The following is a 17,736-nucleotide window of genomic DNA, read 5'->3' as shown; positions in this document are numbered from 1 at the left end:
TTTTTACTATAATCCTTCTAGAAGAAACTGATCAATGAGAATCTGTTCACCAAACCGAATGTGGAAAGAACACAAAGAAGACGTAAGACTTCAGTCAAGTGAAAAATTAACATGTGGATTGGACACTCCAATAAATTATATACCTACCTAAGTTGTACAATTTCAGAATGCAATTTTCATTATGAGTTCCAATGACTCAATGATGGGGAAAAAATCTCTGCTCATTAATATTTCAAGGTAAAGAACAAATGTTTCCTTGAATGCTTGCTTTTGTGTGTTAGCATAATTTTTAGAATTGATTGAGAATTCTGATCTAAAACTTTAGTTGAATTCATCTACATTTGTTTAATACTAACTTAATCTATTCTATTGTATTATAATGATGGTTCTGTCAAATGAAAGGCTTGAAATACCTAGACGAAGTTTAGGTTTTCTTCCTATTGTAAACTTTTGAGTCTGGTTTCATTGTTTTAAATAAATTAAGGGGACACTAAAGTCCTATCATTCATTTGCTTCATTGCTGAACAGGTAGGATATAATATTACATGAATGATTACTATATTTTGTTCACACTAATAAAGCTTGTGCTCAGAAATGCCATACACACACACATACACACATGCACACAAACACACACATTATCATTTAATGCATAAATCAATGCAAAAGGTTTTCTCATTAATATGAAATGTTACATACGTATAAATGCCATATTTAAAATAATTTGTCTAACAGTAGAACTTTGTCAGAGCACTCACTGAAGCTTGCATTCCACTGAAAGAGTTATTTGTGTAAGTAGAGTATCCTGAGAAGGAAAAGAACTTACGACCTTTCTTTACAACAGAAACTCAACTCTAAATTCAACAAAATGTGCAAACTGGACATGCAGGTGAATATTTTAATAGGTTACTATATGTTCTCAATTAAATTCTTTAATCTGTCCAGTCCCAGTTTCTCTTATTAATAAAACTTTGGAAATTTCTTTAAACCATTTACAGGAAATTTCTAGATATAGAGACTAAGGACTGTGACTATACAGCTGTCACTCTTAAGTTTAGTGAAACTTTTTAAGTTTAGTGAAACTTAAAAAGCAAAAACAAAAAACAAAAAAGACCTTCCTGTGATACATTATTTCCAAACTAATAAAAATCTATATGATTTTTTATTGTTGTGTGATAACAAAGTAAGTTTTTTGTATTTTGGATACTTTCAGGCCTGGCAACTGAAATTTACCTTTTAATAAATTTAAAAATCTAAATTTTAACCTACTTGAATGCTCAGAGAGTGTTTTAGTACTAAAGTGACTACTTAAAATAAAGAACGAGACTAAGAAGGGAACATTTCTGTTGATACACGTGTTTTTAAAGTAATTTTAAGAGCATTATTAGGTTAATTTAATCCAATTAATGACCCAAATGCCAAGGTAATTTTAAATTTACATTTTTAATAAAAGCAACATGTTGAAACAAGAGAGGGTGAGATTAACCTTTTCGCTCAAGTAATTTACAAGTCAAAGACAAGAAGAGATCAGAGTGAATGTGCCATCTTAACCAGAAGAATTTAGTGAATAATTAAAGTACAAATTGCTTTAACCTCCTTGAACTTTTCCAAGCAATTTCTCTGTACTTCTATATATGAATGTCTTAGTTAATTTTCTGCTACTATAACAGAATACCACAGACTGGGTAATTTAGAAGAAAATAAATTTATTTTCTTCCTAGTTCTGGAGGCTGGGAAGGCCAAGGGCATGGCATTGACATCTGCCTTGTATCTGATGAGGACCTTCTTACTGCATGATAACAAAGCAGAAAGGCAAGCAAAAGCGTAAGATGAAGAGAGAGGAAACAAAACCAAACACATCCTTTCATCAGAAGCCCATTCCCTCTATAAGGCATTATTCCATTTATGAGAATGGAGCCTTCATGACTTAATCATGACCTTAAAGGCCCCTCCCAACACTGTTACAATGGCAATTAAATCTCAACAAAGTTTCCAGAGGTGACATTCGAATCATAGCAATGAATTTTTCATAGTTATATTTGGTATTCGTGAGGGAAGAAATGACCATTTTCCTTGTATTTTTATAATTAAATCAGCAAAATATTGTAGCAAAGAAATCTTTCCTGTGAAGATACCATGACCCCATGGATGGCTCATGTTGGATTTCTTGAAATTGGGGCTGGGATGGGAAGGTTTGGTGATGCTGATTATGGAATTTAACTCTCCAACCCTGGGTGTTCGCTTGTGTAGTTGTGAGCAAAAGGTCTAAATGAGGGACAAAATGAATGGAGAAGGCTGAGAGTCATTGTGAAGAAAGAATGACCTTTTCTTGCAATAGAAATTTAATTCTGAAAACAACTCTGAATGGAGAGCCTAAGAACAGCATGGGCAAAGGGGTATTTTGGTGATATTGATATACAGTGATTGAAGAAAAGCCTTCTGGTTTATTCTAAACATTTATCCTATCAAATGTAGCAAGTTTCTTAGAAGAAATTCCCAAAAGCCAAATGTTATTTAAATAAAAATAAATAAATAATTTGACCTACCGTGATGCATAGACCTGTTATTGTGTCAACCAGTTCTAATGCATTTATGCCCTCAGATGTATTTAGGGGGCATGTGCATTGCCACTTGCTAACCCACTTTCAGCATCTAGATGTAAACATGTCCTCTGAATCCTCACAGCACTTATACATATTTTGTAGCATTACTATGATCTGAATTCCATACCCTACTTAACTATGATTCATTAAGAGCAAGAACTTTAATTCATTTTTGTAACTCCTGAGAGGCTTAACAAAATTTGCTTTTTATTTCATGGAGCTTTTATTAATATTTAAAATGGCATGATACACAGTGACATCTTAAAGGTTGAGTCTGGCATGGCATGGACAGAGAATCAGGTTTGGAGCCAGGATTTGAACTCTCACTATTTATTCATATAACTTTGATTTATTTATCTGAAATATGAATATTAGAATAACTGCCTTGTGGAAATGTCACAAGATGTATATATTTATATATATTTATACAGAAAAATGAAAAACAAGGAGAAACTATTAATGTCAATCCAAAAGGAAAACAATGTACTACATCTCTCATGTAGTGAGAGATAATCCTCATGTTAGTCATGTGCAACTTTTGCAATTCTCTCCCATATCTTCTTAAACCTGAAAAGTGTCTGGTTTATTCACATGTTGATGTAATGTGTAGAGTGATATTCTCCACAACTGTTTCCCTCAGACTAAAGCCCCTGGATTTTTTTTTTTTTTTAATTTTGCATAGAAACTAAATCAAGATTAACTCATAAGGAGGAAGCGCACAAATGTTTTTTGATGGAAAGAGGAATATTACAGCAAAAGATGACTCAAACATGATTATAAACACAATCTGCTTTTGTATGGGAAAATAAGCAGCTTTTCAGAATTAGTCCTAGTTTATCTTTAAAGAATGTGAAAGTGCTTATATTGAATTTGTATATAGCTATAGAGCTTAGTATTAAGCCATAATTAATACAAGAGAAAGAAAAATAAAAGGATAAGCACAGGTACATTTTATGAGTTTACCTCCAAGGAACTATATTACTTGTCTGCAAAAGACACAACAGGTAGGTTCTCAAAACAGAAAATAAGTCCAGCCGGGTGCAGTGGCTCATACCTGTAATCTGGGAAGCTGAGGTGGGTAGATCATCTGAGTTCCAGACCAGTCTGGCCAACATGGTGAAACCCCATCTCTACTAAAAATACAAAAATTAGCTGGGCATGGTGGCACACACCTGTAATCCTAGCTGCTCAGGAGGCTGAGGCAGAAGAATCATTTGAACCTGGGAGACGGAGGTTGCTGTGAGCCAAGATCGTGCCACGAACTCCAGCCTGTGCGCCAGAGCAGGACTCCGACTCAAAAAAAAAAGAGAGAGAGAGAGAGAAAGAAAATAAATCCAATTATGGAAAAAATACAGTCATAGTTTGGTACCCTGAGTTGTGATTATTCATTTTTAAAAATATATTTATTATTTCCTAATACCTTATTTACCCATGAAAAGAAATTAATTCTTAAGAGGTCTGATAATATTTCTTCTTAAACGTACACTTAAAATGTCAAAAGTGTGACCATAGAATGAGGGATCTTAAAATTGACAACTGGCTGAGCAGCCTGGGGTGAGAATGGTGTAAAATTCTTGGGCACAGGTATCACAGCCAGGCCAGGGAATCATGGGAAACGGAAGGTGACAGTGCTCATCATCTGACTGATTATGGAATTTATTATGCTTATGGTTCAAATTTGAACACTGGGAAGTGATATAGACCACCTGGGATCATTTGGAAGACAGAAAGCAGACTAGGCTGGATGCATCAACATACCCTATCTGAACATACAGTCAGCACATGAAGGACAGCTGGAGGAGAGAGGGAGAGGAATGGAAGAAGAATGAGAAAGTGAGCTAGGTCCTGGAGAGCTGTGCATCCAGCTGTGCCTAAGCAGACACAACCTTTTCTCAGTTATAGGAGCCAATAAGTCCCCTCTTTGCTTAAGCTGATTTTTAAAAATTAGGCTTTTTGTCATTTATAATAGAAAGTCTTGGCTAAAGTAACAGAAACTTAAATTAGATGATTGGGCTGACACCTTATATTGAATAAAGACTGCATTCCAGGTTGACGTATAAGACAATACAGAATTTACAAAGGAAATGTCTAAAGATTGCACAATTCTAAAACTCTCACCAACAGCAAAGGTATAAAGTGTAAGGAGTTGGTGACTGAAAGGGAGTGTAGAGAAGAGAGCTGTTTGTGTGTCTTCAATGTCTCTCCTAAGGAGGAGAGGTGAGGAGGTTCTCCTCTCTTCACTTTGTCAAGAGCTCTAGAGGGTCTTGGGAGAACTTGAATGTGTCCTTGGAATGTTATAGAATTATGACTCTCACTTGAGAAATCTAAAGGGCAAACAAATGGCCCCAGTGCTGCCTTGAAAGTATATTAAGGAGAGATTGGAAAACTAGGGATGACAAGCATTCTTACAGTTTTAAGAGGCAGTGAAAAATGAGTTTCTTGTGGGCTGTATACACACCAACTGGAAAAAAAAATGTTCCTGTGGGTTATCTTTGGTCATGTTGGAAATGACTTCCTAGAGGGGCCAATCACTTTTAAGAGAAAGAAAGTGGAAGTGTTGCCAGACATCTGATACTTTGTTTGCCCATGAGGGACGGAAGAAGGATGCAGGCAAACAACTAAAACAGACATGGATTTATACAAGCCAAGAGAATAGCAGATGAAAAGTCCCAAGTGATGGGAAAATTCTGAAGAACCCACAAGAGCACATACAAGAGAAAGGTTCAAATGTAAATCTCTGCCAAGAGAAAATGTGGGACCACTGTGAAATACTAGTCTAGTCAGAACTTTCCTACTCCTTTACCTAGTTTTTTCCTTCCTGTTTTCCAATGCTAGAGGGTTTGGAAACTGAGTAGCAAGATGGAAGAAAAGCAATAAATGCTCCAGTTTGGGGTTGGTGAGAAGTTGACCAAGTCATTCCTTTCCTGAATCCAGGGAAGAAAAGGAATATAAACATTAATTTTAAATCAGAAGGGAAATGTTGATTACTGCATTGGTATAGATATTTTGATTACAAACTGGAGAGCCATTTGTATTACCTAATGGTGACCAGAAGAGTAATAGAATGTTTGGGCAGAGGAACAGTGCAAAGGACCAATTCTACAGAAGACATTTAAAAGGACACAGGAGACATGACTCAAATTATTTCCCATTGAATTCTATGAGTCTTGTTTACTTAACACAACCATTATACAGATAGAAGTATTAATGTAGCAAAAGCATTTGTTGATGACTTAGATAAGGCATAATGGGAAAAAAGACTTATACATTATTAGAAACTGTAAATTGACTCAGAAACAATAGAGCAATGTATTCCAAAATTCACAAATTTGCCTATATATTTTTGACCCAGTATTTCCTTTTTGAAGAATGTGTTCCAGTAAAATTACAAAAAAGTGTAAATTATTATTTTGTAATTGACTTTACATATTAATTGCATCAACAAATAGCAAAAAGAAAATAACCCAAATGTTCACTAACTTAGTAATGTCTATGTGTCCATCATAATTTACATATTAGCATATTAACAAAACAGACTATTATGTAGCCAATTAAAAAGTACATGTACACTTTGTCTACAAGTGAAAATGTGTGTAGAATTTTTAATGAAAAAATAGAAAACATAGTATGATTATTCTGAACTAAAAAAATATGTTGTGCATACATTTTAAAGCTCAAAAAGAAAAACTTCAACACTCAGTAGTTTCTTTCTTGTTTTTGTTCAAGAACTAGTGGTACTGATTTACAATGCAGTACTAACATTTCCGGCTCCTGTTGAATATTTTTCTAAGTTAGAGCTCTACTTCAAAACTGAAGACCAGAGATATCTTGGTACTGCCCCATGTTCATATCTCATGAAACATGTTTTTTGGGGTGTACTTAAACTGTGCTGTGACTCTGCAAAAATAAGCCTTGAAAGCTGAAGGAGAAATGTTTCAAAGAGAAGGAAAGCCAGAAATACCTCTGTTTCCTAACTCAACAATAAGATAACTTAGTTTGTATACCTTGGAAGGAATATGATTCCATTTTTTAAATGTGAGGTGTTTCTAAAACTTTTTTTATATTAAAACATATTAGAAAGACAAATATCACATGTTCTCACTCATATGTGGGAGCTAAACACGTGGACTTCATGAAGAAAGAAAGTGGATTGGGTAGATAGGCAGTCACCAGAGGGTGGGAAGGAGAGTGGGGAGGGGATGATGAAGGCAAAATAAAGAACACAATTGTGTTTATTACCACTGAGGTGTATATGCAAAATGGTAAAGATGGCAAATTATACACGTATATTTTACCTCAATAAAAATATAAACGGGGCTTAAAACCTAGATGACGGGTTGATAGGGGCAGTAAATGGCCATGGCACATGTATACCCATGTAACAAACCAGCACATTCTGCACATGTATCCTAGAACTTAAAGTAAATAAATTAATTAAATAAAATAAAACAGACATATATGTATGTCAAATATATCAGTTTGATGTAATATTAGGAGCAAGCGTGTATATAATCTTTCTTCAGGTTAATACATTTTAATTCATCATTCAAATCCTAGTTTGAAAAATCGGGCTACTTCTCCATTTTAGCACCTAAGGAAGCAACAAGAGAGTATAGTCCTAGCAACAGAAGGCAGAAAATTGTGCCTCTGTTGTTTCTCCCTCAAAATAAGTCTGCTCTAGGAAAGAGTTTACTTCTAGAACTGTAGTAGTCATCCTATATAGCAATGACCACGGTTCCCACCAGGGCTTACGACGTGGTTTGGCTATGTCTTCACTCAAATCTCATCTTGAATTGTAGTTCCCATAATCCCCATATGTCGTGGAAGGGACCCTGTGGGAAGTAATTTAGTCATGAAGGTGGTTACACTCATGCTGCTCATGCTGTTCTCATAATAGTGAGTGAGTTCTCACAAGATCTGCTGGTTTTATAAGTGGCTTCTCCCTTCGCTTGGCACTCATTCTGTCTCCTGCCACCCTGTGAAGAGGTGACTTCTGCCATGATTGTAAGTTTTCTGAAGCCTCCCCAGCCATGGGGAATGGTAAGTGAATTAAACCTATTTCCTTTATAAACTCCCCAGTCTCAGGCAGTTCTTTATAGCAGCGTGAGAATGGATTAATACAACTTACAAAGAAAACCTGAAAGAAAAGCAAATGAAGCCCTCATCTCTCACTGGGACCATCTGAGCAAAAGATATAGGACCTATAAGTTGCCCACATTCTCTGACACATATAGCTCTTCACTTCTAAAGCCAAACAGAATCCTCTAAAACATGATAACCATGTAATCAATTGTTGTTTTGAAAAACCTTTAAGAATTTGTTTTTATTTACTCACCTCAAAGTTTTTACAAAACTTCCAATATGTGGAAGATCCAGGTTCCCAGCTTTCTTCCCTTATTCTTGTTAAATACAGGTACACAGCAGGACTTCAAGTATCATGCAATTTGTTCATGCTTCTCTTTCTTCCAGTGTACTGTGAAAGCCTTGACTGAGGCAGTGACAGAGCACCTTCACATCTCAATCCTTCACTGTGTCTAGAATAGAGTCCACCAAAGTGATTATTACATAGACCAGTTTACTCCTTTTGAAACCAAAACTAGGACAGACCTAGAGTTTTCTCTCAAGGATTCTGCAGACAGGGAAGTAAAGATAGTGTTCTTGATACTTTGAAGTTTCTTGAAGCAAAGTGATCAATGTTGATTTTTGTATTTCTAGGAATGACTTTTCCCACAATTCCTCTACCAGGGTTGAAAACTGGACTTGAAACCTAACTCTTCTGTCTGGTTTCTGGTCACTTGGCTAGCCCTGTTCTTGTAAGCAGATACTTTGCTGTATCCTCAAGCCTTGATTTGCTCCTGATTCCACACCTACCCAACCTATTTGCTGCTACCCATTTGAGTTTGAGTATTTTCACAACCTGAGATTATTATTACTTTATCCCACCTAATTGATTGTATATAGTATTAACTAGGGCAATGTAAGACCCAAAGTATAATTTTGCTTACACACAAGAAGTTTATTTCTTTCTCAGGTAATGGTACAGGAATAGTACACTAGGCCTGTGGGAAAAGTGATTATCCTTTATATCATCATTTATGGATCTAAACTGATAGCATGTAGCCCAAAGCCAAGAATTTTGGGTGATGTACTGTTTTCTCACTAGGTTGAAATGCAGTTTCCCAGGGCCAGACAACCAATAAACTAAGAAAGTAAAGTAATCTGCCCACTACCATACCCAAAACACATTGGTAGAGCCGGGTTAAGATAAGGGCAATAAAAATTACCATTCAAAAGAGAGATTAATGTGAAACCCACATCAGTCATACGTCCATAGCAATGAGAGAATCTACTGGGCAAACATTGTGAAGACTCCTTCCCGGGAAGTAGAAGAAATGTCATTGTTCACCATGGCTCTTGGCTTTGCACTTTGAAAGTTTCTTCCTTAGTCATTTAATCCTATGGCCACATTTAAGAGAGTGTTAGGAAGTGTGTACTCACTGCAAGCTGTTCAGATTTCACAGCACGTTGTCTTATGATGCTAGGTTTGTTTTAGAGAGGAAATAGGCAAAGGCTTTTCAAGCCAGTCTCATGGTTACTTTGGCAATACTCTTCCCTTAGAAATCTGTGATTTCTAATCAATTTGCTGATTTCTAATCAATTTCACTGAGCTCCATTTGCCTGACTACACCCAAAATTATTTCAGAGACATAGTTTTAAATCTCTTTATTTTTCTGAGCACTTGCCTTTAACTTAATGGCAGCTTCTTTGATGCATGTGAAATAATGGGCGAAGATGAAAGCTATATTCTTGTTGTGATCTTAGCCACAGGGCTGAGTTCCTTTGGTTAATGAGAAGCATTGATATGTATTTTGCCTCTAAGCCTTTTTCAGTCTTATCTCCTGGCTTTTCTAACACTTTGAAATCTTTAATTTTTCTAACACTTTGAAATCTTTAATTTCTTCTGGAAAATCAGCCAACACCTTCCTGAACTTATTTTTTCTTACAATATTGCTAAAAGCAGTAACAGTCAACAAACAATAAAACGTGGGCTCTTTCTAAGCTCTCCTAAACTACAGATGCAGAAGATACATAGTATTTTTTTAGTTATTGTAACAAAAGTTACTAAATAGCTTACCTCAGCATAGCATAAATATGCTGCTTTCTAGCATTTATTATCTAATTCTTTATCTCCTGACACCCAAATACTAACTTAACGCCATATACATCAGGATTTTGTTACGGCACCTGATTTCAAACTGCATGTTCTTTTTCCACTGCAAAAGGATCTGCTAATACTCATAAGAAGCATCTTGGGGAGTCAAGGCAGGAGGATCAATTGAGCCGAGGAGTTCAAGACCAGTCTGGGCAACATGGCAGAACCCCATCTCTACTACAAATACAAAAATTAGCAAGGCGTGGTGGCATATGCCAGTAGTCCCAGCTATGTGGGAGGCTGAGGTAGGAAAGACCATCTGAGCCAGGGAAGTGGAGGTTGCAGTGAGGTGAGATTACACCACTGAACTCCAGCCTGGACCACCCAGTGAGACCATGTCTCAAAAAAAAAAAAATAAATAGAAATTATTATAATAAAAGAGAAAACATGATACACATCACTGGTTAGGTACCACCCAGTCCTCTAGCAGTTGAGCTGGGGAAGAGAGATCATATTCAGCTATGGGTTTCCGGAGGACTTAAAGGGTTAGAGATTAGAGGGAGGCACTCAGACCCAGGGAAATGTGAAGCGTACACTAGAAACATACATTAAAACATATGGGGCTCAAAAATAGGAGCCAAGGTTGGGAAAGCAGGCTCAGGTCAGGTCACAAGTCACACCTGATGGACTCTAGGGCAAATCATACTCCTCTACGTCTGGAGTATCTCCCTTTTAGATCAAAATGGCAAAATGATCATGTGAGTTTGTATTCTCTCTTTTCTAAGACTCCATCTAAATTATAAAAACAAAATGAAATTAACAGAAGGGAAAATAAGAACAGATGAGTAATTTTAAGAAATATTTGGAAAACTGAAAGCAAATGAAAGAATTCTGACTGATGAAGTAGAAAGGGGCAAAAAGATGATTTGTACAATAAGGTTTCCCCCCAAGATTGAATGAGCTACCTGGAAAACACCAAGACCGCCTGTGTGAGTGTTAGCTTCTAGGGCATAAGATGAACAGTGGGGAGAGGTTGGAAGAGAAAATTGTTGCAGAATATCATAGTGGTTAAAAGCATAGTTTTTATGCCAGAGTACATGGATGTGATCCAAGTTCTGCCGCTTACTAGTTGTGAGGTCTTGGACAAGTTATTAATCTCTCTGGGACTTTTCTTATGTGTAAAATGTACTGACGATAACACTCGTACCTTCTGAAAGAGCAATAGTGAGGACTGAGTTAATACCAATCATTTAGAATGGTACTTGGTGCACTGTTAGTGATTAATTAATGTTCATTAATAATTTTTATTATAATTGCTTATAACTTTGATTTCACAAATATTTACAAATTTCCTTTCCCCATCTACCCTACCCCAGCAGCCTCTGTAACCATTGTTACCCGATAGGGTTGTCCAGGTTCTTGGTGTGTTGAACAAAGAATTGAACAAAATGCACAAAGTAACAAAAGAATAAAGCAATGAAAGACAAAGCAACGGAAGAATGGAGTAAGGAAAGCACGGATTTATTGAAGACCATTCACAGACTGGGAGCGGGCTTAAGCAAGGGGTTCAAAGCCTCTCCAATTGGGGTTTTCTGGTTTGGGGGAATTTTTTTTTTTTTTTTTTTTTTTTTTTGAGAAAAAGTCTCACTCTCTCACCCAGGCTGGAGTGCAATGGCATGATCTCTGCTCACTGCAACCTCTGCCTCTGGGGTTCAAGCAATTCTCCTGTCTCAGTCTCTCAAGTAGCTAGGATTACAGGCGTCCACCACCACGCCTGGCTAGTTTTTGTTTGTTTGTTTGTTGTATTTTTAACAGAGACAGGGTTTCACCACGTTGACCAGGCTGGTCTCAAACTCCCAACCTCAAGTGATCCACCTGCCTCAGCCTCCCAGAGTGCTAGGATTACAGGTGTGAGCCACAGCGCCCGGTCCCAATTAGGGTTTTAATGAAGCCAAATGAACCTGGCAACGCCCCTCGGTACCCTTTAGAAGCCTCCAGTTGGCTACACCCTATGAAGTATTGGCCTGCAACCAATCAAAGGCTGAAGTGGAGGCTTAGCTCATGGTCAAGCAGAGGCTGAAGTGGAAACTTCTGTCTTTTTATCACAGGAATGAGGATGTGGCCTGCGTGCTGCCCAGTCTTGCCTAGAAGTCGCTGCACCTGCTGTTCTCTTGCTTGTGCAAACTGACTGCACCTGCTATTCCTTTGCTTATGCCCCCAACCCTTGGCTATCATAATTCCCTATTCTCCTGCCTCGCTATTACTGCATTCTCTACTTCTAAATAAAAATAAAATAAAATACAAACCATTTGCATGTATTATAATCATGATTTGTTATTTCAAGCTATGTTTAAAACGTAAAGCCATTACAGTAGGATAGATGAGAGGAAAGAAGGGTCTGAACAAAGCCAACAGCAGAGAACATGCAGAAGGGGAATGAAGACCTCAGCCTGGACTCTCATTAGGTGGTTGTCCAGGATAACGAAGTCTCGTGTGAAATATATTGGAAAAGAACAAGATTCAGTCAAGTACCCAAGGTGCCTGACTGCTGAAACTGCACTGTAATTTACAAAGCAAAGACAAGTTTATCATACTGTGAGATCCTTGAGGGCAAGGACCAAGTTCTATCCAAATCTTTGTCAAAAACCAGATTTTTGATAGGTTTACTTTAGTATCCATTGATCTTAACTATAGTTCACCTGCCAGGAGTTAAGTTCCCTCCTCAACAGTAAAGAGAATGACAGGCACAGGGGTAGGAGCACATAGAGAAGGGCCTGACTTTCACATGAACTCTGGAGAGCACTCATAACCTCCAGGACACAGCAGATCCTACTGAGATGGCTGGGTCAGAAATCTCTGAGGGACTGCAGGATGCCCACGCCTCAGAAAGGACAGGTAAAACCAAAGGACCTGGGGCCCCAATGTGCAGCACATTTCCTCTTCTGGTACACACCAGACACATTCTGACTGCCTTACCCTTGGAGTCAGAAGGAGGAGTGTCTGAGGTCTGTTTTCTCCCATCCTAAAAACAGGGAGTACAGCAGGCCTTGGCCATATGCTGTATACCTCCCCTAAGTGAGCATTAAGAAGATTGTCACAAATCTGCTATGTTCAGCATCTGCATTTGAATAAATGAATGTTATTACCTCTCAAGGTGACTGCTTTGAATGTATAAATTCTAAAGTATTTCAGAAACCTCAGACATTACTTTACAGTCACACCATGATAAAATCTGGTAGGTCTGATGACAAGGAATGGTGTTTGTTGCATATTTTAAAGATTACAGACAGTTCTACATTAAAAGTTCTTTCTGCGGGTGAGAGGGCTGTGGGATGGGGGAGATGCCAGGATATTTATAGAGCTTAATTTCACTTGGTGGGATTACAGCTAATTTTTGTCTTTTTCTTCATACTTTTTTTCTAGCTTCTTAATTTTCTGTAACAAAACTATATTACATTTTTAAAGAGATAATAACAAAAGCCATTAACTTTTTCAAAATTATATATACACATATATACATATAGTTATATATTTACATATATACATATAGTCATACACACACACACACACATAGTGACAAGACAGTTGCTAGTACACATCCCCCTAACAGAGTTACATTAGTCTGCATGGGGTTTTACTTATAATTGACATAAATAGTTATCCTAATCTATGAGTCCTTTGACTACGTTCTATGTCTAACATGTTCCAGTGACCATTCAATTGTGGATTACAGAGACTATCATTGTCCAAATTAGAGTCAAGAATTTCAGTCCTGTGGGAAGCATCCAAAAAGTTCTTCAGCACAGATAGGTTTAGGAATAAAACTGGAGATATTTTGAGTGGTTCTCATTTTTATAAGCTTGGTCCTGAACTTATCTGCCCCTTAGAGTTATTCTTAGAATTGACTTCATGCTCAGTTCAATCATTTCACAGTGAAGAATATACAATTTCTCAAACTGCCTTCTTTCCCAATTTTACGACTAGAGTTCAGCCTGAGTTCACATAATCAGCTGATGAATATCACTCAATGGAGCATATTAACTAGAATTGTTGTCTCCATCTGGGTCTCTTCCAAATGGTCTTGTCAAATGCTATAGAGCATCATATATTAAAGAATATGTTATATCAGCCTCCACTAAAGTTACTCATAGATTGTTCTTGACCCTTCTCACGGCTCTTCTCTCTTGTAGGTGGTGTTATTGGTAACATAATTTGCTCTGACAAAAGCAAATAAAGGAAATTGTAGACCTTTAGTATTCAGCTGGATAAAACTGAAGTTGAGAAATGATTTCAACTATTGCCAACCAGGTGAAAATTATTTCCTTTCTCAGCTGAATGCTATTACCTTTAAATCAAAAGTAATCAGTTTAATGTAAGTCTCACCTAAGTCTATTAAACTTTTTCTAGGCCTACCAAAGCATAAAAATGCTGAATATTTTAATGTCCTCAGATTAAAGTATCCACATCTCTGAATATTCTGAAATTTTAAAACGAAATCACTAAAAGGTGATCAGCAGCATTTATTCATACTAAAAAGAATGGATGAGATGGCATGGAATATAGTAACAGACCCACAGCTTGTCTCTGTGTCTCTCTTCCTGTTTTTTATATTCCCTCCTTCACAGAGCAATTTTTTTTTTTTTTTTTTGAAACGGAGTCTCGCTCAGTCGCCCACGCTGGAATGCAGTGGCTGGATCTCAGCTCACTGCAAGCTCCGCCTTCCGGGTTTACACCATTCTCCTGCCTCAGCCTCCTGAGTAGCTGGGACTACAGGCGCCCACCACCTCGCCCGGCTAGTTTCTTGTATTTTTTTTTAGTAGAGCCGGGGTTTCACCGTGTTAGCCAGGATGGTCTCGATCTCCTGACCTCGTGATCCACCCGTCTCGGCCTCCCAAAGTGCTGGGATTACAGGCTTGAGCCACCGCGCCCAGCCGCAACTTTTTAAACTATAAATTAGATCATGTATTTCTCCTACTTACAATCTCCAGTAGGTTTTTCACTGCACCAGAATAAAATCACCACTTGTTAGTATGCTCTCTGAAGTTCTGACCTGTCCACATGCTCAGCTCACCTGGCCTGACCTCTCAACCCTCTCCTACTCTCTCCTGTCATTAGGTTGCAGCCACTGAATTTTTCCCCAAAACTTCAACATACTAAGCTTACTCCTTTCTTAGGAACTTTGTTCTAATTTTTTCTCCTTTTGTTGCTTCATATCTTTGCTTGACTGCCTCCATATTATTCCTATCTCACACCTTCAAAGATTTCTAATAACTGTATTTTTCATCTTCTTTGTTTACTATGTATCCTCAGAGCCCAGAATAATGGCTAGAACATAGGAAAACTCAGTAAAATTTCATTGAATGAAATAGGTCTTCCCTGCCTACCCGAGGCAAAGCAGCTTGTAGTCTCCTTCCCATTAATTTCTCTTTCATTTTCTTCCTATATTTTTTTCATAGCACACAGCGCCCAGGACTACCCTCCTTATTTGTATAACTGATTATTGGCAAGTCTCAATTCATCAGGGTAAAAAAAATAATTTTAAAAATTTGCTTATACTGTATGGAATATCCTTTTCCTATTTCCTGTTCCTATTCCCTAGAAATATCCTGGGAAGATAGGAAACTTTCTGGTCTTTTTTGTTATTAAAATTTCAAAACACCAATCATATATCTAAATGAAAGCTCTACAGCTACCTTCTTTTTTCTAGGTTTTTGCGCCTCTGGGATTGGGATTAGAGGAAGAAAGCAGAGAAAGGACATCTTTTTACTTCACCATTCATGGTGTAATCATGTGCCTGACAGCTATAGCTACTAACCTGGCTTACATAGACTGGCCACTAAGGGACTCTAGGGATCAGAATCTAAATGCTGAGTCTCTCAAGGGCATAGAGAGAATTTCAGAGGGCCTTACCATGACATAGGGATTAAACTCCAGTTCTGCCCAGTTCTCATCACCAAACCCTTATCCCATGCCTCTTTGTGTTTGGTGTCCCCTTGCCTAGGGGACTGTCCTCCTGGGTAAGATCAGCAAGATAACTCTTCAGTCACATTCCATTTGATCCTTTGAATACTCTGGGGTCCTTACCCACCAAATTGATGGAGTTCAACTGCTCAATCACTGCCTTTCCCAGAGCTCTGTTGTCCAACCACAATTCCCTTTCCCCTACTCACATAGGGCTATGTTGGCAAAATGCTGCCCGAACAGCCTGCTAACAGTAAACAAAATACTAGTTTCTCTCACCTTCTTGAAGGCATTTACAGTCTTTGTAAGCTTTTCTCCTAGATTTTCCCTTTCCTATTCCTGCGTAAATTCTAAGAATGAAGTGCATCCTTCTCCTTTTTTTCATTAGGTGAAGTGGGATTTACCCATTACCATATATTCACCACCAGGTCACTGACAAGAGACTCCAGTGAATCTCTTTCCCTCTGCATTCCTCTCCTTGTACAGACTAAAAGGTCACATTGTGTAAAGCCTAAAATAGCCCTGCAAAGAGATCTGGCCCTAGCAGTGAGCACAAACTCAGTAATTCTCCTTAGAGTGAGGTGGTACTCAGTGCCTCTTGGTTTCAACCATGGTCCTAGTGGCTAATTATGGAAGAGTAGAATAGTCTCACAACATCCTGTAACATTGGCTTACCTGTATATTATATGCCACCCATAACCATAAAGACGCCAGGATTTAGGTTCCTTGAAGGTAATGACTATGGGTCCCTCTCTGTGGGAGAATAGTGAATAGAAGAGAGAAATCACTCAATATGTGGAATGACGGATGTGGTTTGGCTGTGTCCCCACCCAAATCTCATCTTGAATTGTAGTTCCAATAATCCCCACATATCATGGGAGGAACCCAGTGGGAGGTACTTGAATCATTGCAGTGGTTTCCCCTATGCTATTCTCATGATAGTAAGTAAATTCTCACATAATCTGATAGTTTTATAAAGGAGCTTCCCCCTTCACTTAGCTCTTATTCTTCTCCTTCCTGCCACTATGTAAGAAAGATGTGTTTGTTTCCCCTTTGGATCATGATTGTAAGTATCCCAAGACCTTCCCAGCCATGTAAAACTATAGATCAATTAAACCTCTTTCCTTTATAAATTACACAGTTTTGGGCAATTTTTTATAGCAGCATGAGAACAGACTAACACAGTAAGTTGGTACTAGAGGTGGGGTGCTGCTATAAGGATACCTAAAAATGCAGAAGTGACTTTGGAACTGGATAACAGACAGCCTGTGAAAGCAGCCAAGGTGGGGACTGTACCATGCAAAGCCACAGGAGCTGAGCTTCCCAAGACTGGGAGCCCACCTCTTGCATCAGCATTACCTGGATGTGAGACATGGAGTCAAAAGAGATTATTTAGGTGCTTTAAGATTTAATTACTGCCTCGCTGGATTTCAGACTTGCATGGGCCTGTAGCCCTTGTTTGTGGCCAATTTCTCCTATTTAGAATGGGTGCATTTACCCAATGCCTACACCCTCATTGTATCTAGGAAGTAACTAACTTGCTTTTGATTTTACAGGTTCATAGGTGGAAGGGACTTGCCTTGTCTCAGATAAGACTTTGGACTCGGACTTTTGAGTTAATGCTAGAATGAGTTAAGACTTTGGGGGACTGTTTGGAAGGCATGATTGTGTTTTGAAACGTGAAGACATGAGATTTGGGAGGGGTCAGGGGCATAGTGATGTGGTTTGGCTGTGCCCCCACCCAAATCTCATCTTGAATTGTAGTTCCCACTATCCCCATGTGTTGTGGGAGGAATGTAGTGGGAGGTAATTGAATCATTGTGGCTGTTTCCCCTGTGCTATTTTCATGATAGTAAGCAAACTCTCATGAGATCTGGTGGTTTTATAAGGGGCTTCTCCATTTACTTCTGCCATCATGTGAAAAAGGATGTTTGCTTCCCCTTCTGCCACGATTGTAAGTTTCCTGAAACTTTCTCAGCCACACAGAATTGTGAGTCAATTAAACTTCTTTCCTTTATA

The 17,736-nt window shown here is 38.1% G+C and overlaps 1 protein-coding gene across 6 annotated transcripts in view; it reads left to right on the top strand.

The window, feature by feature from the left end:
- Positions 1–2,542, top strand: part of GYPA (glycophorin A (MNS blood group)) — a 47,087-nt gene extending 44,545 nt beyond the window's left edge. For 5 of the 6 annotated variants that reach the window (XM_010370544.2, XM_030925367.1, XM_030925351.1 and 2 more), the window contains one exon: positions 22–2,145. In XM_010370544.2, the coding sequence (XP_010368846.1) occupies positions 22–38 (17 nt within the window). In that variant the 3' untranslated portion in view covers positions 39–2,145. Of the gene's footprint in view, positions 1–21 lie in introns of all 6 variants that reach the window. The other variant, XR_004055470.1, reaches the window with a different exon arrangement.
- The last annotated feature ends 15,194 nt before the right edge of the window (positions 2,543–17,736 follow it).

The sequence above is a fragment of the Rhinopithecus roxellana genome, chromosome 2 (genome assembly GCF_007565055.1).
Source record: "Rhinopithecus roxellana isolate Shanxi Qingling chromosome 2, ASM756505v1, whole genome shotgun sequence".
Classification (NCBI taxonomy): domain Eukaryota; kingdom Metazoa; phylum Chordata; class Mammalia; order Primates; family Cercopithecidae; genus Rhinopithecus; species Rhinopithecus roxellana.
This window is presented reverse-complemented; position numbering and strand designations above follow the sequence as displayed.